Source organism: Hippoglossus hippoglossus, chromosome 4 (assembly GCF_009819705.1).
Source record: "Hippoglossus hippoglossus isolate fHipHip1 chromosome 4, fHipHip1.pri, whole genome shotgun sequence".
Taxonomy (NCBI): Eukaryota; Metazoa; Chordata; class Actinopteri; order Pleuronectiformes; family Pleuronectidae; genus Hippoglossus; species Hippoglossus hippoglossus.
In genome coordinates this window covers 137,310-160,332 of record NC_047154.1, presented here as the reverse complement: position 1 = coordinate 160,332, position 23,023 = coordinate 137,310, and the positions used below count along the sequence as shown (strand labels likewise).

General features: G+C 40.2%; 1 protein-coding gene across 4 annotated transcripts in view; it reads right to left on the bottom strand.

The window, feature by feature from the left end:
* b4galt6 (UDP-Gal:betaGlcNAc beta 1,4- galactosyltransferase, polypeptide 6) overlaps positions 1-23,023 on the bottom strand; it is a 54,131-nt gene that overhangs the window by 24,539 nt on the left and 6,569 nt on the right. For 2 of the 4 annotated variants that reach the window (XM_034584067.1, XM_034584070.1), the window contains exons 2-7: positions 14,670-14,786; positions 6,956-7,069; positions 6,349-6,473; positions 5,690-5,806; positions 5,148-5,335; positions 3,577-3,699 (exon numbers count right to left, since the gene is read on the bottom strand). In XM_034584067.1, the coding sequence (XP_034439958.1) occupies positions 3,577-3,699; positions 5,148-5,335; positions 5,690-5,806; positions 6,349-6,473; positions 6,956-7,069; positions 14,670-14,786 (784 nt within the window). Of the gene's footprint in view, positions 1-3,576; positions 3,700-5,147; positions 5,336-5,689; positions 5,807-6,348; positions 6,474-6,955; positions 7,070-13,294; positions 13,353-14,669; positions 14,787-23,023 lie in introns of those variants that run through there. The other 2 variants (XM_034584071.1, XM_034584069.1) reach the window with 2 other exon arrangements.

Here is a 23,023-nt window from a genome sequence, read left to right as displayed (position 1 = left end):
CATGTTCTGAGGATCATACAACTCCCTGTACTTCTCCACTTCAATTATCAACTTTATGTCATCCATCTTCAAGAATTTCTCCGCTGTTTGCTCCGTGCAATGTCGGGTGTCGGGGGTAAATGAGGTAGTCACAAGTGACTACGCAACCCTATAGCCACCCCCACCCCCTCTCTCTCTCTCTCTGTCTCTCTCTTTCTATCTATATGACTGTAGTGGATGGGCAGAGGGGGACATTTAATTATGTGATTGGGAAAATTGGGAAAATTAAAACTCCAGGACAACAGAAGGGGAATACAAAGTATGGGAATGCATATTTGATAATTTATGTCATATAAAATATGTAATTTATATTGTTTAAAATCATTTTTCAGTGTGTTTCCTGGCGCGATACGCTCGCGGCAAGCGGAAAAAATAGACTCGACGCCGAAACCATCGGTGCAGGGCCCTTGGCGCTGCGCGGCGCATCGCAGCCTATGTGAACGGCACAATTGAGTAACAGGGGGGCGGAAAGGAGGCGCCTGGCTTTCCGTAAGGATTTTTTTTAATGGCTAGGTACTGGAAAACTCATTAAACTTGGCAAATTTATCAAGATTGGCCCAACTTCATTTCTAATATGGCTGTTTAGCATGGGTGTGGCCAAATGACTGAAGGGTGCCCCCGAGAATATTTCAATAAAGGAGCCCCCCGTTGTTTCACCTACATGTGTGAAATTATTCTCAAAAATCTGATGAATGGGACTTAAGGTCTCTCACCCAAAAGAGTGACAGTGGAGAAGGACGGAATTTCATCTACTTGTTTTGTGCTTAAACTGCTCTCAAAGCCACAAATGGAGGTTATCATACATGATTTTTAGCTCAAAATGGAGGAAAACTGAGAAATGTCAGTGTGAAATCAATCAGACCGAAACTTTTGGCTGTAACTATTTTTTTAACTTTAAAGTTTCCAAGCCCTTCTCCATTTGGTCTAATGTTAACTTGGAGAGGAAATTTCTGGAAGGAGACCCAAAGTCACACTTTTCTAACTTGCTCCAATGGTCAAATTGTTTACACACACACACACACACACACACACACACACACACACACACACACACACACACACACACACACACACACACACACACACACACACACACACACACACACACACACACACACACACACACACACACACACACAGAGCAGGAATGGGGTTAGAGGGGGACAGTTTAACTTTTTAAAATTAGAACTTTCATAGCTGTTCATCAACAGTTAGTTTAGGTCAGTTGGTAGATATGCTTGAACTGTGACTAACTGGTTGTGGGTTCAAGACCATGTGAGGGCAGGAGTTATTTTTGCTTTTTATTACTGCTGCGAAATAGAAACATACTGAGTTTGTTATCTCTCTCTCTCTAATAGATTTTATTTGGATTTTCAAAATAAAAGCCCCCAGATAGTTACAGGATGTTACCAGGAAACCTGAAAGGAGGCAGAATTTTATAAATATAAAGACCCCAGATAGTTAGAGACCTTTACCAGAGTTTATAGAGTGGGTAGACTCTTGAACAGTAACTAAGTGGTGGTGGTTTCAATACCAAGTGAGGGCAGAAGTTTTATTTTGCATTTTACTTCTGTCTCTTCCCAGTGGGAGAGACACAGGTGCCATTAATCAGTGAGCAGAGCAGGAGGGAGGTCAGAGGTGGACTCTTTAAAACTACAACTTTCACAGCTATTAATCAACAATGTGTGTTTCGTACAGTTGGTAGATCTCATGTACAGTGATAAAGTAGTTTTGGGTTGAAAACCAACTCTGGGTAAGAGTTGTATATTGCTAATTTATTTACTGCTTTTAAAAAGAAACATACCGAGTCCTCTCTCTCTCTCTCTCAAACTGAGTCTCTGGACCCGGCAGAAAGCACTGGGCACACGGGAGGAATTTTCTAGTTTTGGTAAATATTGTCATCATGATTATTTATTATGATAACTCACTGAATATGGAAACATCACGCATGTTTAAAGAAAAATACATAACAGATACTACAACAGATACTATACTTTACTGCCTGAGGGATCAGGGAAGAACTTCTCACCTGTCTGCAGGTGTGTGTGTGTGTCTGCTGGTCTCTGTCGCACTTCACACAAACTGACAAGCACATGCATTTTGTTATTTATCGATGATGTCGGATCATAACTCTGGATCATTATTGTTAATTTAATTGTGATGTCCTGGCTGTGCACGTCACATTACATCTCAGGGTGAACTGTTGGACTTTTTGTACATGTCTTATAAACTCGAGAGTGAATCAAACAAACACAAAGTAAACTTCGAGTACTGTTCAGGTACTAATAACTTCTGATTAGTGTGCACTAAAGTGCAGGGGAATTGAGGAGGGAGGAAATGCGGCAGGGGTATACAGCACGGTACAAGGATACTGGGCATATTATGTGTGCCTGCTACAATCCTTAAGCCGCGGTGGCAATATTTTGCAGCGGCAGGACACTATAGTCTCCTGGTATTTAGTTGAATACATAGCCTGACTTTTATTCAAGGAAATACAGTAGTTATAACAGAAACATCAGATTGCAGCGCTGCTGCAGACACGCAGCAAAAACACTTCCAGTGTGAACAACAGACAACCGCAACAAACACACAGCACAACCGTGGCGCAGCGACGCGCCGCTCACGCAGGCAGTGTGGCCAGAGCATCATAAGGCAAGACAAAAGGAGACCCTCATAGCAAAACAAAACGTGGGATAATAATTTGGTTTATGTCGATAACTTTGTTTTCATAATCGTTGTAAGCCATAATCGTAATTGAAATTCAATTAGTTGCCCTGCCCTACTCCATAGTGTTTTGAAAACCAGGCCCCCCTCTATGTAACACTAATTTAATATATACATACGTGTATATTATATGTTATTCTTATCCTTGAACCCTCAAGAGCAATAAATGACTAATTACTGAAATCCTTGTGGTCTGGACTATATATAAGTCTCAGGCCCTCTCAAATTACTTGCCAGACTTTCCAGCAGAGGGTACCCTCCTGCACCCTTTCTCTACTGTTGCTTTAAAAGAGACTAATGTAGGTCTAATTGTATGAAAATAATTAAAACTTGTGTCAGCCTGTGTAGTGGTATGCTGTTTTATTGCAATCAGAAAAACTAGAAAATGCGGTGTTGAAAAAACTTGAACCCTTTGGGCTCCTACATAAATCAAAGGGCTGCCTGTATACTGTAGCAAACATTGTGTTGTGTTTCTTCTCCACTGACTTCATCATTATCACCTCATTATTAAACTCCAACAACATTGTCAGACTAAAGCTGGAAATTTGAAGACATGTCAATGCAGCAGAACCTGATTGGATTGGGGTGTGTTATACTTGTAGCAGACAGTGTAGTCTGGAGCCTGCAGCGGACATAAGGAGCAAATTACATAAGTATGACAGGTACCAACAAGTGCAGAAATAAAGCTGCGGTTGCCATCAACTGTTTTTGTGGTGAAATTCTCTTCCTCCTCAATGGCTTCTCAAACAAAAATACAATCAACTGTGTAACTAAGTGAAGGTATCCACTATACATCCCCTTTTGGACACTAACCTGTTCCACAAGTCATCATCTTCTCCTCCCCAGCCCCAGAAGGCATTGGGAAAGCCATTAATCTTGCGGAACTGGTCCACAGTGAGTCCACTCACACCGCCAAAGAATTCGCTGTATGGAAGACTGGAAACAACAATAAACATGAGGTAAATACCACATGTCAAAATATCCACAGCAATCTTTTTTTTTTTATGATAACCAATGGAAACAGCTTATAGTGATCACGGATATAGGGATCAACTGTTTACAAGGATTAAAAAGCTTGGGAAAGAATAGTTCCTATACAAAAGCTGTTTAAATAATTCAGTTATAGTGATCAAGAAATCTGCTTATATGTTTGGTTTCTAAAAAATATATTTTTATATTTAAGTTTTTTCCGGCTCTGTCACTAATTTACTGCCCCTCTGAGAGAGAGAGATTAGATTTTTGATATTGTCAAACCACTTTTATTTGCTCAAAAACAAACAAAACTTGTACATAAAATAAATTGAATGAAGCTATATTTAACAATATGACCAGAAACCAACTCATCATTCTCCAGAGAACACAACACTCCTTTGAGGCACTACGTACTTAAAGTCTTCCACATTTGTCGAATGAAAAAAAAAAAAAAATAGTCTCTCTGGGTAAGGAAAGTACAAGCATCTTGAACATTGGGACTGATCAAAGAAACAAAAGCATTAACAACCACAACACCATGAAGAACCCTCAGTGTAAATCCCCAGCCCGCTTAGTTAACGGTGGTATGTATAGTGCTCTCCACTCAGGCCTCTGAGCCTCTGTTAGAGCGAGATGAACTCTCCATATTTGAAGACTGGAACAATTTTTACATCTGGGAAAGAATTATTATAAACAGGTTGAATCAGTCCATTACAATAAGCAGCAGTAAGTAACAGTCCAGAGCGAGTAAGCTATTGCTTCGAGTCTCACAGCAGGAGGCAGATCACCCTGACTGACCTTGGGCCTCAGTCATCAGTCATCACTTATAACCTCATTTATAACCGTTGCTTATGCACACAAGGGGGTCTGAAAGATGGGTAGGTCACTTTTCACGCAAACGTTATGATCTAGAAAAACAAACTTCATGGGAGAATGTGCGCACTTGTACGTTAACTGTGACACTTTTGGCGAAGGGAAAATGGCGATGCAGACGTGAGGTGGTGAACTGAAGCCAGATTATTGATCCACTTCATCATTAACATTAAAATCAACTGCGTTATTTGTGCTCGTGCGACATAACTGTCCCTTCTATTGTGTTCATATACCATTAATCAGCGGAGTTGCGTCATTAATCATTTTGAATAATATCTTCTAACACTGTGCGTGTATCATCAAGTCCGACTTTAGTTTTGATAGTGTGTGTGTTTGTATGTGTGTGTGTGTGTGCGTGCGTAAAATGTCTGCAGTGAACGTGAATGTGCCATCAGGTGAACAGAGCTCAGTGGAGATCACTTCCAAAAAATAAAGAAAAACTATTCACTTTCAAACTACGATTTCCAAATAATATCCCAGAGTGGAGGTTAGGATCCCACTGATGTGTGAAGTAATCTATATATATATAATGCACTCACATGTACATGTATTTGTCCAGCTTGGCAGCAAAGTGGCGTGGCATCTGACCACAGCCGTAGTAGTTTCGATCGTTCACAGGGATGTGGTCAACATCGTGAAAGATAAAGCAGTCCCAGTCCACGTCCTTCATGGCCTCTAGGAATCCCACGTTAAAGAGCATGGCTCTATTAAAGGGTTGGCTCCCACTCTAAACACATACATATGTGAAAACATATAACATAATATACCATTTATATTTGCTATTTATAATGAAAGTAAATACTGTGAAACCTTGTTCAATATCAGCAACTGCCTTCAGTGCATCAAATGCATTTTTTAGTTTATAAATAATGTATACAGCATGAGCTTAAAACGTTTTCATTCAGCTGAATATCAGACTTTTATGCCTAGTGCACACTAGACGATTTGCCCTGCGATTGTCGGTAGGGACGAATCGGGTCTAAAATTGGCCTGATTATCCTCTAGTGTGCAGCAGCCCTAAGTTAAACAAAAAAATGCCTCACAATACACTGTAGTACACACAGACATCAATACACTGCACCTGTTCAATGACGTAGAAGGCAAACTGCAGCCTCTGTCTCTGCAGCATTGGGATGAGGTGGTGGAAGAGGATGGGGAGATGTTCATGGCGGTTTCTAAATGGAATTAGGATTGCTACCTACAACACAAATATGTAAGTACGAATCAATATATACTTATAATATAAATGCATTTTGTATAATGTAAATGGAGTGTACTTACAACTCACCCACTTGCACACAGATTCATGTATATACTCAGATACTGATAGTTCCATTAGGTACAATTAGGGATTCAGTATCTTGTCTAACAACAATTTGACATGGAATGGAGGAGCCAGGGATCAAACCACCAACATTCGGAGGCGTGAACCACCCACTCTCGCCAGCTGGTTTCAAAGTGGGCTGTATACAATTATACCGTTATTACAGGTGCTTGACTTTTTCACATCTTGCAAGTGTTGCTGTAACTTAATAATGAAATATGTTGGATTTCTTCATTAATATATTTTTGGTATTTCTGTGGTAATGCATGTATAATAATCATAATAAAACAAAAAAAACAGCAATTAAAAACAGATTTGGACATTCTTACAATGGCAATGGCCAAAGCTATGAAGCATTCTGGTAAGCCTTAAATTAAAAACAGTGTTATCTGTACATGTAAAATCTATAAACCAACCTTCCAGTGAGGTCTGCAGTCCTTTGGTTTCCAACGGCCTCCGGATTCAATGTCAAAAAACTTGGAGAACTTTAGTTCTAAATCCTCCATAGGGATCTCTGTCATGTTCACTTCCATTAGGCCCTCTGTGAAGAGTTTTTGGTGCAAGGTTCCACAGATACATGAGCATCAATAAACAAAAAACAAATACAAAACCAATCACTACAGGAAAACACAAGACAGTCATGTTTGAAGGAGTCTGTGGCTTTACCTGCCTCTATAAATGTATCAATAAGATAATATAAACCACATAAAGTATTATTATTTATCAAGCATTAATAGGTGGTATTGTTAAAAGATTGCAGCACTTCAAATTTCCACTGGCCAACCATATTATCTGGTGGATGGAGAGCTGGTATTATTAATATTATTATGATTGGAACAAGTAATGTCACCAAAAAGGAGATAAGAGCACCTGTTTTCTAAAAGCTTTTTATTTTTTCCAAACTAAACAATGAGGCAGCAAAGCAGAGAGAGCAGTAACGGTCATTTTAAATAAAAAACTTGAATGAATGAATTCATTGACCTCCTGAAACACTTTTCTGGTGCTGGGTACCAGTCTACTCACTCATAGAAGGCAATCGCTCAGGGCAGGGAAGGTTCTGGGCATAGGTGAAGTTCTCGGGAAGATATGTAGTTGGCTGAACCAGGTATTCACTGGAGTTACTGCCATCAGGATAGTCTACAGAAAAGAAAAAAATAAACTCTTAAGTCAAAACACTATAATACAAAAGATCAGTAGTAAGAAATTTGCTGCGATGCTCAGGGAGTATTAAAGTACAGTTGGCCAGTATCCAAGTTTTGATATCATTAAATCTCTAATACATTTTAAAAAAACTTGAATGAACCACAAAAGCAGCGGAAACAGAATCTGTGACAACATTTAAAGTATATTAGAAAAGTGATAAATTGTGTGAGAGGATGGAAGAATTGGCAGGTGTTACGGCCCTGACCAAGTTGGTTCCGGTGTGTTTGTGTATGATCGTGTTCTTGTATGAGTTGATGCATTATCTTCAGGTGGGGATCTTTGGCTGCATCACTGGGTCTCCTCCCAAGGGCTGGATTCATGGGCTTGGCCTGAGGCGCTTTCAGCTGTGGAGGATCCTACTGTTACAGGCTAGGGTGGACACAGAAGATCTCAAGCGGGCCCCGCACCTGACCGAGGTGGAACTCGAAACTATAATCCATTAGGTTGAGCTAATATATCTCCACATACGGGCTTTGCAGTTGGATAAAACTCAGCCTACGTCCACCCCTGTGAGTATGCATCTCCACACCACTCCCTGTGCACAGATGTGAGTAGGCATATTGCCCTGCAACTGGGGCACACTGGCAGGGCGTGATGGCTGGGTTGCTAATCTGCTATCGGGGGCATCTGTTGTTCATACAAGGAGCATGCAGACCTCCTGCTTGGGTTTATTGTATGACTATTGTATTTCCTCAGTTAAAAGAAGCCTTTGTACTCAACTTAATGTCAGGACACTATGGTATGATGTTATGCATCTTCTGGTCCTAAAACAATACAATAAAAATGTTGTTATAGCAAATGAATGCATTAAGTCGCTACACACAGAAAATAAGTAAGACTGACTCTGTAGAAGAGCAGCAAGGCGTGCGCCGCTCATGCAGCCTGTGTGGCCCAGGCATTAGTGCCATCCTTTAAAGAAAGTGAGGTTAACTCGTACTTCAATGCTTTATTGCAATAACATTGAGGTGTTCCGTTAAGGTGGTGTTTACTTAATATAGTAGGGAAGGCACAGAAGGTTTGTTCGAGCTTATCCAATGAATGTCAGAATTATGATGTAGTAAAAGTTAGTTTTGCGTGCTTACAAGTTGGTTCTGGAGGCAGACAAAGCCATTTCAGCGCTGAGATGAGAGGAAAGTTGGAGGATGCAATCCGTTCGCAGAGGGTGGACTTTATGGGCCACAGAGTCTTGCGTTACAATCACTACCCATTTTATTGACAACAAGTGGGAAATGCACTCCTTCATGCTATACACTAGGGCAGTGGTCGCCAACCCGTCAAACGCGATCGACTGGTCCATTTCGACAGTCTTCAGTGTCGATCCCTGAACACTCTGGACTCACTGGCTGCGGTTGCAGATCAGCTGTGTGTCTGTTGTCTATAGTTCACATGTGCCGTGTGTCCTCTACTGGTGGCGGAACTGCAGGTTTATTTACTGCATTTCCTTCAATACAAGTTGGATTATGTACCAAACTAAACACCAGGTCTCTACAGTACAAAGATGAGCATCTTCCGATCTGTCGATAACAACCAAAGTCCCGTGAGAACAAATTAATGGATTCAGAAAGTGAAAAGCTGAAGTGCTTTTACTTTGAAACAGTTTTGGGAAGTGTCGGAAATACGTTACTGACATAGACAGTTGTGGTTCACAGCAGAATAAACAGAGAAAATTATCTTTCATCTGAGTTTAAATGTTTATCTGTTGAATTTATGTCACAAACAAATGGTTGCAACACTTTCTGTATGCATTTCAAAACAAAAGCACTTTCAAAATAAAAGCTTTTCTGTTGACCGAATCCATTCTTTTGTTTAAAAAGAAAAGGGGGTTTATTGTGAAATATTTGCAGGAGCAGAAGATGCATGCCTTCGTACTGCATAGTACTTGTATTTATTTAAGTACACAGGACTACTTTTATACAAGGAAATAGTCATATTTATTGCCATATTCAAGGCAAAGCCTATATGCAAAAACATTGTGCTGCAATAGCAGCTCCTCTAAACATATTGTTGACCTGAGAAGCTAAATATTGTGCATTGAACAGATGCTGTAAATATGAATTTATATAAATGTGAATATTGTGCCGTCTAATAAGAGAAATGTGTATTTTTACACAATTTATTTTATACATTTATGTTAGTATATACTTAATTTGAAGATTGAAAAGCTGCTCCAGAATGCTACAATAAATGCAATCAACTATGACGGTACAAACCCTGAACAGCAAGAATCATGTAAGTACATTAACTTCAAAAGCCAAACTGTTAAAACTATTCAAAGAAGAAGGTATCAAGTGTAGAATAAATATTAAAGAGATTTGGGACAATTTCAAGAGCAAAAACCAAAGGGAAACATACACTTAAACAGCTGAGTTTTCAAACTTTGCCAGTTTTATCCAACAAGGAAAACATTTCAAAATATCGTAGGGTTGAAAAAAAAAGGAAAACTTGAAAATACTAGATTGCTATGCTGAAAGAAACCAAGCTCTCAGGGGATAACAAGGCAAGACCTCGAACAGACAGACACAGAACGAGAAATAGATCGGACTAGGATTCAGAAAATTGAGGAAGAGATAGATCAAGTATATAATACATTTTTTGAGAGCAGAGCAGGAAATGAAGCAAAGACAGAGAGTAGCGGAGGTAGGCTCAGAGGAACCGAGGAACAGATAGGCCATGTTGGAGAGCAACCGGGAGTAGAACAGAGGAGTGTTTTGGAAGGAAGTCTAGCAATGGTGGCGAACACAGACGAAAGGCACAGAGAGGGAGCTGATCAGACAAAAGATATACACCTGAGATATAAACCTGCAATAAGACCCACACACAGATATACTGATCCTGGCCAATATCCAATACTGATAAATGGTTTTGTATTTATATAGCGCTTTTCTAGTCTTGTCGACCACACAAAGTGCTTTACAGTACAGGTTTACATTCACCCATTCACACACACATTCATACAGTGCATCTATTAGCAGCTCTTTTTTATTTTATGAGGGGCAATTCGGGTTCAGCATCTTGCCCAAGGACACTTCAACATGCAGATGGGGAAGACTGGGGATCGAACTGTCGACCTTCTGGTTGGAGGACGACCGCTCTACCCCTTAGCCACAGCTGCCACAAAAGGGTAGACCAGCACAATATATACCTTGGCAAACACTCGATCTTGAGGGGCTGACCACCAGACTACCTGACATATATGAGGGGTTATTAAATGGATAAAAGCATTTGAAGAAGAGACAATAGGCAAAATATTAGCCATGGGTAACATTAAAGCCTTGTGGGCCCAAATATTGGGGATTACAACTGTGGAGAATATCCGCATAGATTGAAATGCCTGAATGATAGGTCCCTTAGCAGATGTAACTGAATTTAATCAATGTCAAACCAGTTTAAGGATGGCCTTGCGGAAGGGATATCCTGTCAAAATCGACACAAAAGCATTAAAGGGGGGGCTGATACTGAGAATCCAGCAACATACATTAGCAACTGAAGAGGTGGAAACAAGAAAAACTGAGGAGGAAGCTGAAAGCAGTCTCCCAGAGAATTCTGTGATCATGTGGTACATGCTATAGAGAAATGATGGAAAGGATGAGCACAGATTGGAGGTGCAAGAGAGGCCCATATTGTGTAAAATACATTTTCTGGGCTTCTACTATCCGTAATTACTTGAAGGGGGTCAGTAGGGCCCTCAAAGTATGAAAACAGTCACTCCGCGGACTTTTTCACTCAGTCCATTCAAAGAAATATGTTATTGAAACGTCTGGTTTTGTACTTCCTCCCCCGTATGAGTCATTCAGGGTCGCACTCGTCTCTCAGCCCCACCCAGCCGGTACCAGTCCAGCCTCCGAACCCACCACCCCCGCTCTTTACACATTTGTATGTCCAAATCTCCCCATGTCTTGAAAACTTGTCAAGACAGTAGGATTCTATGGACAAATGCAGATAATTCCACTGACACCTCCAGTTCGCCTAACCACCGGAAATGGTACAGTCATGCTGCCAATTTTGGTGTCCAATCAAACACCTGTTAATTTGTTAGAGAGAGATGTGAGAGAAGTGAAAATTTGGTGTTTACCACAAGAAATATATACTGACAGGCAAGAACAAATGTATACTTCCACGGTGAGATAACCGAAGCAGTGATCAGGATTTCAGAAGTGTGAAATGTTTATCCTCTCACAGGTTAAAAAAACTAAGAAATCATACACACTGACTATCATTGTAAAATGTATTATGACCAATCGTACAGTTACTTTTTTAAGAAAAATGGCATGAGTCAACAAAAGACCTGTATGTTGAGATTGTAACACAATACATAATACGAGGGGTAGCACTGAACGTTGACCCAAATCCCTTCATCTCAGAATGCCTGAATCTATGCAACATATAACTTTACTGGTAAGTGAAAACTTTGAATCAAAAGACCTCGGGCCAATGATGAGAATCGCAGTGAAAACTGAATGGCAGACAACTTGATTTTCTGGTCACTGGATGAGTACATGATCAAAATTGTCTATAGGACACCCATGGTTGCAAAACCACAATAAGTTACACTTGCTTCACATAAAACACTTCAAATGACTCAAGTTGAAGAAAGCGAAAATGTTTTGTAGGGTTGATGAAGTCAGCTAAACCACTGAAAATTGAACTGGAACCAAACACTACATTACTGAGACATGCTCAGTATCCTCTAAAAAATTAAGATGATGGATAAGTAAAACAATTGAAGGATTGTTGAATGCAGGAGTGCTGGTTGAGACACACAGCCACTGTAACACCCAGTATTGAAAGCAGAAGGATACAAATATCGGCTAGTACATGACCTACGCGCAGTAAATGACGTGGTCTAAGACTGGTCGTCTGTGGTGCCAAATCCTCACACACTTCTCACTAATGTGCCACTTGAAGTGAAGTTTTTTAGGGTAATTTATTTGTGTTCAGCTTCCTTAAGCATTCCACTGGCTGAAGAATTAAGACATTTATTTACATTCACATATAGAGGTAAGCAATATTGCTGCACTAGAATGCTTCAGGGGTTCAAACATAGCCCACATGTATTTAGCCAGATTCTGGAACAAGAACAGTAAATTGATACAATATGTAGATGATTTGTTGATTTTGCTCACCAACATTATTAACAATAACAATGGGGTATGCAGTTATCATATACACACATCATAATATCGCTGAATTGATTATCAAAGGAAATTTGTAGTAACTCAAGCAAGGTGCCTACAATATACACATCTATACAGTTTGTTTCCATGAGACTAAATCAGTGAATTTGCTATATTTTCACCGTTTGAAGGATTTTGCCCCGAGGTAGTTTTATAATAAATTTTTACTTAATATCAATATTTTAGTATGGATATAAAAAAAATTCTGATTGCCAAATGTATTGTGAATGTATTGATGCTCAAGGCTCAACACAGTAGACAACTCATCACTGTACGTTATAAAACTGGACTAGAAATAATGACAACATAAGACCATGACAAATGGTTAGCAAAAATTATTTGACAAACTGTAAAACTGATAAATATTTTACCCTTCTGAGAGTGCCATTTTGTTTAACGCAGACAATGATATCTCATACATGAATGTCAAATTGTGTATGTGCAGTTCTTGGAGAATGGAAGGCATTCACATTCCCTTAGTAAGAAAGTTGTATATCTTTTTAACAAAATTAATTTCAGTGGAACATTTTTAAGTTCTAAATAGTATTTGAAACTTAAGTGTCCATTGGTTTTTGATCATTATAAATTTTATTTATTCATGTTTTCTTTCAGGGGTCTTGAAGACCACTAAGGACAGATAGGTGTGATTGTATAACTGAGTCAGGGTGCCAAATAATCCCAACCCAGTGTAAACCACATAGGTTTTTAATTGCAATTAGTATACCTGTCTTGTGAGAAAATGTTAGTGTGTTACTATGTGTGTGTGTGTGTGTGTGTGTGTGTGTGTGTGTGTGTGTGTGTGTGTGTGTGTGTGTGTGTGTGTGTGTGTGTGTGTGTGTGTGTGTTAGTGAGCGCATGCATGCATACAAGCAAAATGCATGGACGAATTTTTACTTCCAGTGAATATTCCTTGAGTGCATGAGTGAGAGAGAGGGGGAGAAAAAGTGTATTGTGATAGAAAATTGTTGGAACTTGCAATACTCACACATGAAATCTATGGTGGTGTGTGTAGTTTACGATGTCCTGCATCCAGTTTGGAAAACCTACCAGTAGTGGCAAATCGAAACAAGTATCAATTATTCATTATTAATCCACTGTTTTGATTAAGATAGAAATGGGGAGTACATTTTTCTGTACATTTTTTGCCACGCTCTTTGTGAACCGTTTCAGGGGCTGTCTACCTTACCCATTAGAGAAGAACAATGTGATCCCTCCCCTTCGCTACCTACGAGTAAAAAAAAAGAAGAAAAGGGGAACCAGGAGCTGGAGGCAAACAATGCAATGCCAAATCCAGGTGGCCTGCTTGAGAAGATCCTGACTTTGTTTGCTCAGAAGCAAGGTGATGACATGCAATTCCAGTCGGTGTTTCGCATTACAGTTTAAATAGTGATCCAAATATTTTACATGTCTCATCATGACATAAAATACCTTTAGTTCTGAACCACTGGTTTATTGTAGAGCTGTGTAGAGCGCTGTTTGATCTCTCTTGCACTCACAAGTACATTGACCCATCAAGCACAGACTAGTAATTTGTGAACTATCCCTTTGAAGATTTAAAAGAGAAAAGAACTGCCATTGTCCATGACTGATGACTTGATGCAGATCCACATGGAGGGGCCTTCAATGGATCAGATTGATCCCAGTCCTAATGTAGACCACAGGCTGACATCGAAGCAGGCCAGGTGACCTGCTTCACAATAACCTGTGTAGAAGGGAGAGCCTGAAAGCATGACAACGAAGACGCAAAAATGCGGGGCCAGTTTGAAAGTTATGTCATAGGTTTGCTGAACATTGTGTATCATTTTGCCATATCATGACTAGAACATACAGTTCTCATTAGGCAATCACAACTCTAACAAACTGTATACCGGAGGGGAACTGTGTTGATCTTTGCGTGTCCCAGGGATGGGCTCACTTGCAAATCACAAATACTCAACCCCACCCCTGGCAGCCACTACGATCTGATTTCTAATGGACTACAATTCTGCAGCATTTTAATTAGGGACTTCAGCTGCATCACAACTAAAACTTTCTCTGTCAACCAATGACAACACGGTGTTAGTGCATGTGATGCCAGCAGTGAAATACAGCAGGTGAGACTTTTAATACTTTCCAACTGCACATGCGTTGGCATACTTTGGAACCTGGGTTTGAGTGATGTCTGTTAATCTCATGTACAATGCATAATGTTACATGTAGGCAGAGCGGGTAGCAGGAATCATTCAAGAAGCTGTAGACAGTACCATGTCGGCATACTACACTCTAACTGTAACTTTTTAAAAGGTAGAGCATCTGGATTTAGCCAGGAAAGAGGTCAGGCAATAGAACATACGGTAAACATGAATATGATTATCACTTACCTGTCCCATTGACTGTACTGTTCTTATTGGTGTACAATCGAATCATCTGGCCAATGGTCCTTACATTGTCCCTCAACATGATGCCCTGAGCCTGCACCATGAAGAAGTATGTGTTGGCTGACAGAAAGACAGAAAAAAACATTTTAGCCTCTTTGACTTATTGTTAATTTCTTTAAATATACTCAATTACTTATATTTTCTTCATGTAGCATTGTAGCAACAGCTGTTACATGCCCTCACTTATTGTAAAACACAACTTTACACATTGAACAGATGATGTTTCAGTTACATCTCATCTGATTCTTTAGTTGCAGGTAGAAACAATAATAACAGTAAATGCATAACTCATTCATCAAAACTACAACAGCAACCAAAATGAAATAAGACGTTGAAAAATGTAATCAAAACAATGAAATAAATGTGAAGAAGAAAAAATATAAAAGTTATATATATTATCATATTATTATTTCCTTTTAAAATGTCTGGCTGACAACACAGTTCAGATTAGTTCTATGTTCAAAGTGATAAAGAAATGTTACTAAGTTCAACCTACTAGATTGCTATTCAGACTTGAATGTTAAAGTGAGCAGGTCACTTCAAACATCAGGCCACCATGTTTAATTGTCATTAGATATGCAAAATGAAAGGAACTTAAGATTAACCTTCCATTCAAAAACGCATGCTATTTATTCAAACTTAATGTGTTTTCAAAAATGGCTCTGCACGTATGGCAGGTAGTTGTAGCAGCTCCAACCTCCTTTCTGTGTTTTAGTGTATTTTTTGTTCATTTATCTTTTAAATTTGTTTTACCCAAGAATCATTAGACTGTGTTTACTATGGATGTACAACTGCTGAGGATAGTTATTAAAAATTTTAACTATAAATGTTCCATTCCGCGATTGATAGATTATTTTATTGATCCCCGAAGGGAAATTAAATAAGACCACCTGTCTGCCGATGACCCTGCAGTTTGCAAGCTATTACACACTGTAGTGTCACAGCTGTAGACATTGCAATCCCAGTCCCTCCTCCTGATCTCTGGAGGCTTCAAGCCTGCTTCCCTGTCTTCCACTCTCCCTAACTTCACCCAGTATATTAAATGCCACACCAGAAAATAAAACAGTGGACTTACTGAATGCATACTTCTGTGTGGAGAACATTCTAAAGGGTACGGTTTTTCTCCAACAATAAACCCGAGGTGAACCATGCACTAAAAGCCATGCTAAACAAAATTTTGCAGATTTTTAGATTAGGGGATAAAGAAGAACTAAAGAGGGTACAGAGTGAGCTAAGGAGGGCGATAAGGAAAGGCAAATACAGACACAGAAAGAACTTGGAGGAACAGCTCCAACAGAACAGCACAGAGGTGAAAAGAGACCTGAAAACAATCTCAAAGCACAGTGGGAGTGACCCTGAATGTGGGAAAATGAGATGAATATGTTTTTCAACAGATTTGATTCTGCATCGACCAGGCATTGGTGTGGATGATGCAGTTATCCACCTCTTGTACAGATCACTTGCACCTGGAGAACACTGGGACCACTTAAATTGAAAATTTATCGAAACCAACATTTATATTCTCTAAACCAGAGGTCTTCAACTGGGGGTCCGCGGAAGTACTGCAGGGGGGTCGCAACATTTTTTGTTGATTAGACTATTTTTTTTTTTTTTTTTTTATTAAAAAAAATTATTTCCAACCAATTTTTTTTTCCACAAATTGAAATGTCTTTAAATACACATTAACATGAATCCAACATATTGTAGCAATCGGATAAATGGAGGCACAAGACGTTATCTTTCAGTCAGCAATGCACACATTCAGCGAAAACACAGGAGCTCTCTCAAGCTGGGCACCGGTTCACTCACAGCACGAGACTGCACAATAACAGGGTAGCTATGTTTATACATGGCACTAGGCCCAGTTTAATATAAAACACAATTTTATACAATATATATAGTAGGGGGTCCCTGCTCCATCTCTCCATCAGTTTGGGGGTCCTTGGCCTGAAAAACGTTGAAGACCCCTGCTCTAAACGACCAGATTTTCCTTGTGTCAGTTAATTCGGTTAATATTTTTCTTAATACGTGCATTCACAAACTGTGGCGTTCCGCAACGTTCTGTGCTACATCACTATGCTGCATGTCTTCCCTCCTGAATCTCCCTCTTACCTGCACTCACATTACATGTTAGGAATACACACCAACACTAATCAGAAGTTATTAGAACATGTACAGGGCTTAACGTTTACTATGCGTTTATTAGATTCGCTCGAGAGTTTATGAGGCACCTATTTAAAGACATTTATAAGTTTATAAAAATAGTTTAGCTACGAAGCCTATGCAGAAGGGCAAAAAACTTGGGCCACTTGGGGCTGGCTCTAAGAACAAGCCAATCCCCATTGACTCCAATGTTAAAAAGCCCAACTTTAGAGCAGAATTAAACATGTTTACAGTCTGGTACAAAGAATGGTTTTGGTCTCAATGAATAAATTATTCCCTGGTGAAAACTGTACAGGGGTGATTTGTTTTGTAACTCGCTCGTTTAGATAATATAGAGGTGTGAAATTATGCATAGATATCACTTGATTGACATGTGACTTCACAGTGCCTGATCACAAACTGGTTCCCTAGTCCCTCAGGCTGCTAGCTGCTGTTGTCTGCTCGGCTTCACCTGAGCTAATCGGCTAATCTTAGTCACTGAACATGACCCGACCAAGTCTATGGAGAAGTTTTCAGTCACATATTGGATGAATAATATGATTTGTTGTACAGCTGATTGTCCTGAGAGAGAAGTCAAAGATGTCTGTGCTCCAGTTTCTGTGGTAAGGAAAATGCAGTATTTGTATTTTATATTATTTATGTTTTAGAAGTGATAAGCAGGTATTGGTGTCTATGTACCTGGCTTGTTAGCTTAGGTCTGCTAATCAGCTAGCTAATGAATTAGCCCTTGGGTTAGCCTTCAGGCAAGATACCAGCTGTAATGACAATGCCAACGGGAGTGTGTGATTGTTCACTACAGTTATTAAACCGACAAAACAGACTCCAACAAGACTGAACAGTGTTGGGATCTAAAGCCAGGTAAAGAGAACAATGGAGGGGCCTACATGTAACTCCAGAAGCCTGAGATAGAGTTTTCAGCATCTTGATAAGAGTGCGGCGGAATTCCTTCAGGGAAACACCCCGGAGTCATAAACCGCTGCTTGAATTCGAACTCTGGCCTCTCACTGGCTGAGAGCCAACAGACGCCCATGACCCCCCTAAGAGCTGCCTGTGACGCGACGCAGGTAATAAAAGAAACCTGGCTCCGCAGCTCCATGCTTTTCCCGTGTGCCGTTGTTGCTACAAGGACCTCTCCAAGTTGCTCCATGTGACCCGGTCGCTGAAACGGAGCAAACACGCAGACGTTTGTTTTATCTTCAGATTCATCGTTAACTTCTTTTTTTTTTTTTTTCTGAATAATCATCCAAATAACCTTGGTTAACAAAAGTTAAAACTACGTGGCCTGCTGAATGTTTCTCTGTGTGATAGAGAGCTGTATGTGTGACTGAAGTTGTGGCTGTCAATCAGACAGCCTCTGTCACTTCCATGTGAAAAATGCTTTCATGTAAAGTGTTCCTACACTTTTGATGAGTTGTCTCCACTGTATCGTTGGCAGTGTTTGCCTTACTCCAGAGAGAAGACAGCCTTGTCACTCAATCTACACAAGGCATACATTTCTTCAGTGTGTGCCGTGTATTTAAACAGACCCTACTAATCGATTATGACATTAGTTGTCAACTATTTTTATAATCGATTAGTTGTTGCAGCCCTAGTTTACAGTAGTCAGGCTTATGACTTCACACCTTGCTAAATTGATCACAACAATCAGTCGAATCTTAACATCCACCCACAGCACAGTCATGTTCACTGTCCAACTGTGGAAGTTGGCTGCAGAGGTTTCCTTGCAACATCCACCATCAGGTTGCTCAAAGATCTGGGGATCCAAGTACAAGCCCTGCGCCAGACCATTAAGTCAAAATCAGACATTGCAGAAAGCTGCAGCCAATGGCTCTGGATTAGGAGGAAAGAACCCAACTGGGCCCCAAGATGCTAGGAACATGCACCCAAGTCTGATCAACCTGTGGTGGGCCTGCCTACCTGCCGCCCCATCGAGACTATGCCTCACCCGTAGCAGCCTGGGTTCGAATTCGACCCGCAGCCCTGTGTTGCATGTCTTCCCCCACTCTCTGTCCCCCTTTCACAGCTTGCTGACTATCCTCTCCAAAAATAAAGGCCGAACCCCCTACTATTTGTGAAAGATAGTTGGGCCTACATATGTAGCCAAAGCCTGCAACCACATATGTCCCTTGTTCTGAAGACAAAGGAGAGCTTCCAGAACTCAGTCTCGCAGGGTGCTTCATCTTCACACCTAGGTGTTAAACCTGCCCCTGGACACAACTTTCAACCATTATTCATCACTGTGTGCCTCATGACCCATAAGGTAACCAGGCCAATAAAAGCCCTGGACCTGATGGCAACCCCTATCCAAGCTCTCAAGGTGTGTGCAGATCAGCTGGCAGATGTGTTCACAGACATGTTCATCCTGTCACTGCTCCAGTCTGTAGTCCCCACATGCTTCAAGGAGACCATCATTGTCCCTGTTCCGAAGAAAACGAAAACCCTCTGCCTGAATGACTACCGCCCAGTAGCACTCACCTCCACCATCATGAAGTGCTTGGAACTGTTAGTCAAATCCTTCATCACCTCCTCCCTCCCTGACTCACTGGACCCACTTCAGTTTGCCTACAGGCCAAATAGGTCCACTGCAGATGCCATCTCCCTCACCCTACACACTGCCCTCTCCCACCTGGATCAGAGGGACACATATGTGAGAATGCTGTTCATTGATAATAGTTCAGCGTTCAATACCATCGTGCCCCTGAAGCTCGTCACCAAGCTCAGAGATCGTGGACTACAGGAAGAGACATAGAGTTGAACACACCCCCCTCTCCATCAACGGGACTATGGTGGAGAGAGTCAGCAGCTTCAGGTTCTTCAGGGTTCAGTTATGACATGACCTGGAATCACCACATAGACTCCATCAGGAAGACAGCCAGACAGCGGCTCTTCTTCCTCAGCAGGCTGCGGAGGCTCAACATGGATTCCGGGATTCTCTGCAACTTCTACAGGTGCACCATAGAGTATCTGGCTGGCTGCATCACCGCCTGGTATGGCAGCTGCACTGCCCTGAACCGTAAGGCTCTACAGAGAGTGATGAAGTCTTCTCAGCACATCACCAGGACGGAGCTGCCATCCATGGAGCACCTCTACACCCAGCGGTGTAGGAAGAAGGTCAACCGGATTTCATTGCCAGCGACTGCTAAATGTAATTGTTGTGCACATGACAATAAAGTCTTGAATGTTGAATCTTGAAACATCTCACAAGCTTAACAAACATGTGATCTCAGCCACATGGTCCCACCATAGGGGTCTTTTGTCTTCATAGTGGCCAGCTGCCATTTTGAAAATACAATCTCTCTCACACACACACACACACACACACACACACACACACACACACACACACACACACACACACACACACACACACACACACACACACACACACACACACACACACACACACACACACACACACACACACACACACACACATTCTAAGTACACCTTTAGTTAGTTTGTGTGGTTATATGTGGTTATTTTCAATGTTTTTCTTTAACAAATGCTGCCTTAATTAATGTTGCATAGGGGTGAATTTTGCCAACCTCTACACTGTCAAGAATTACATATCCTTGAACTTTGCATACTACTGATGTGGTAGTTTTGGTGATAGTCATTAATTGAATTATTAATCAGAGTTCCAAATTTGTAGTGGGTCATTTCATGAGACTAAATTAATATATTGGCTATCTTTTCCCTTCCTTTGAAGGTTGGTGCCCCAAGGTAGCTTTAATGTCAATTAAAGTTATTATTTAATGTTAATATATTTTATATTAATATGACATGTTTTCTGATAGCCAAATTGATTGAATGCCCAAATTGATTGAATGCCCATGGTGCCATGCTTAAGGTATAATCCCAGCAATTTTATAGACTTTTTCAGTTCAGTTCGCCAGTTCTCGTTACTAAATAACAGATTCACATCTCTTGGCCCAAAGTTATTTATAACTGGTCCCACCACCTAATTGTGGCCTTGCAATATTTTTCCCCCCAAATGTCACCATAACAGGCTCTGTGATTATGCAAATACCTGTTATCATGTACATTTTCAAAAAACTCTAAATTAAATAAATATGAATTTAATAAAAAAACAGCCTTCTTAAGTATAATATGTTAGCATATTATCACCAGTAGAGGTAGACTGGAATTTTCATTTGGGTGTGGTTCTCTCAATTGGAGAAAATAATTCCTTCGGGTGGGTGATGGGCGGACAAGTCAATCATACGTGCAGATTAGGATGTCGTCAGAGCCGATCAGCGCATCTCTACTGTTCAAGGATCACCTGAACCGCATGGATCAGTTGCATTTTACATGTGGAGGTTTGAGACGTATCACAGTGTTAGCTCAACAGTCCATATTTGTGAAAACGTCCCATTTCTCTCCATACAGCATCTCTTCCCAAGCATTCCAGATGCAGTAAAGGCCTTTACCATGACCTGGGACTGGGCGATATGTCTTTAAATCAAAATTGCGATTATTTCTAACTTTTTTACGTGATCACAATTAATGAATGATTATTTAATGGCATTTATACTAATTTACTTAAAATTGTATTGCTAATTAACAGCATAAGTTCAGCCTTATTTTTAAAAAAATTAAAAATATTCTACGGTTTCTTTTCAAGTTATGTGATCATTTGCATTTCACTTTGTTGAATGTCAATTTTGTCTATCGCAAAAACTGACTTGACTGGCAGGTATTAGCATTTCCTCTCATATTATATATAGTTTCTTTAATCATGGTTCTCATAATATTGTTCATAATTAACAACTCTGCCTCATCCACATGCAAGTGCTCGTAGCTGATTACGAAAACCCAGGGTTAACTGAGACAGCTGATAACCAGCTTGGTAGCGTAGGTGCTCAGGAAAGCAGACGTGAGGTTGAAGGGAAGCATGATAACGAAAAGGTACGCTGGATATGTTGAACTTGCTTTGTCGTACTGACCCCTAAAGACATACAGTATGCAACTTAAGGTGAAGTGTGTAAAATTGCAAGATATGTGAGTGCTCCTCACTTCGCCCCTCCCTACCTAAGCAAGAGAGCTACGGTGGCACCCCTGCATCGAAACGCCAGATGACCGCACCAAGCTTTCTTCCCTCCAGTGATGAGGTGTCTATAGACATATTTACGAATGTTACTTGTGTATTTCGTATGTAAGGAGTAGATGACACGTAGATTACATGTAGAAAATATGTTACCGCGCTGTGGTAGTGCTTTATTACCTGAATTAGCTGAATGCTCATGCAAGCTAACGTTAGCAAACAGACTCGTATAGTCTGATAACATGATAACATATATATATATATATATATATATATATATACATATATATATATATATATATATATATATATATATATATATATATAGAATACCATTCAATGTATCATTTTAGCAACAATGACTGATCAGAGGTTTTTTATTTCATAGTAAATAATCAATTTTAATTACATTAGCAATCTTCTTTACTTTTACCGTAAAATGACAATTCAACCGTTTGGTAAAGCATGTGTTAAAAAAATTATTTGACGCTTTTAAGATTTGTTTTTGTTGCATCAAGTTACATAATTCTGTCAAGAAAGTCCTCTGCTACTATAATATGTCGGAAAAATATGCTTACCTTTGAACATTGCCCCACAAGGTGTCCTCATGTCTGGAGTTAATTTTCTCTTTTTCACTTCGTTTGGAAGCGATCAGAAAAGGCCTACCACATAAAGACACAGCGACATCTAGCGGATTTTTGAAAGCATAACATATCTACACCAACTGGTAGAGATGTTCAATCAGCTTGGGTTCAGTTCAAAACATTTCTCATTGAGATATAATGACTCAAAATGTGCTCTAACAAAAGGTTGAGCAGAACGTTAAAGGGCTGAACTCTCTTAAGTCGATACTGTGTGCACAACTGCATATTGCCGGTCTGCTGTGAACAAGGCGTTTATAGGCATCACGGTTCACTGACTCAACAAAAATGATGTGTCTCAGAGAAGCTCTGCAGTACTTGCATGCCGGCGAATCAGAGGAGCACGCACAAATGATGTGCTGGCAAAAGCATTGTCACAGGTGCATAAAGAGTTCAAAATCCAAAACTAGATTGTATGCACAGTGACAGACAACGCAGACAACTGTTTT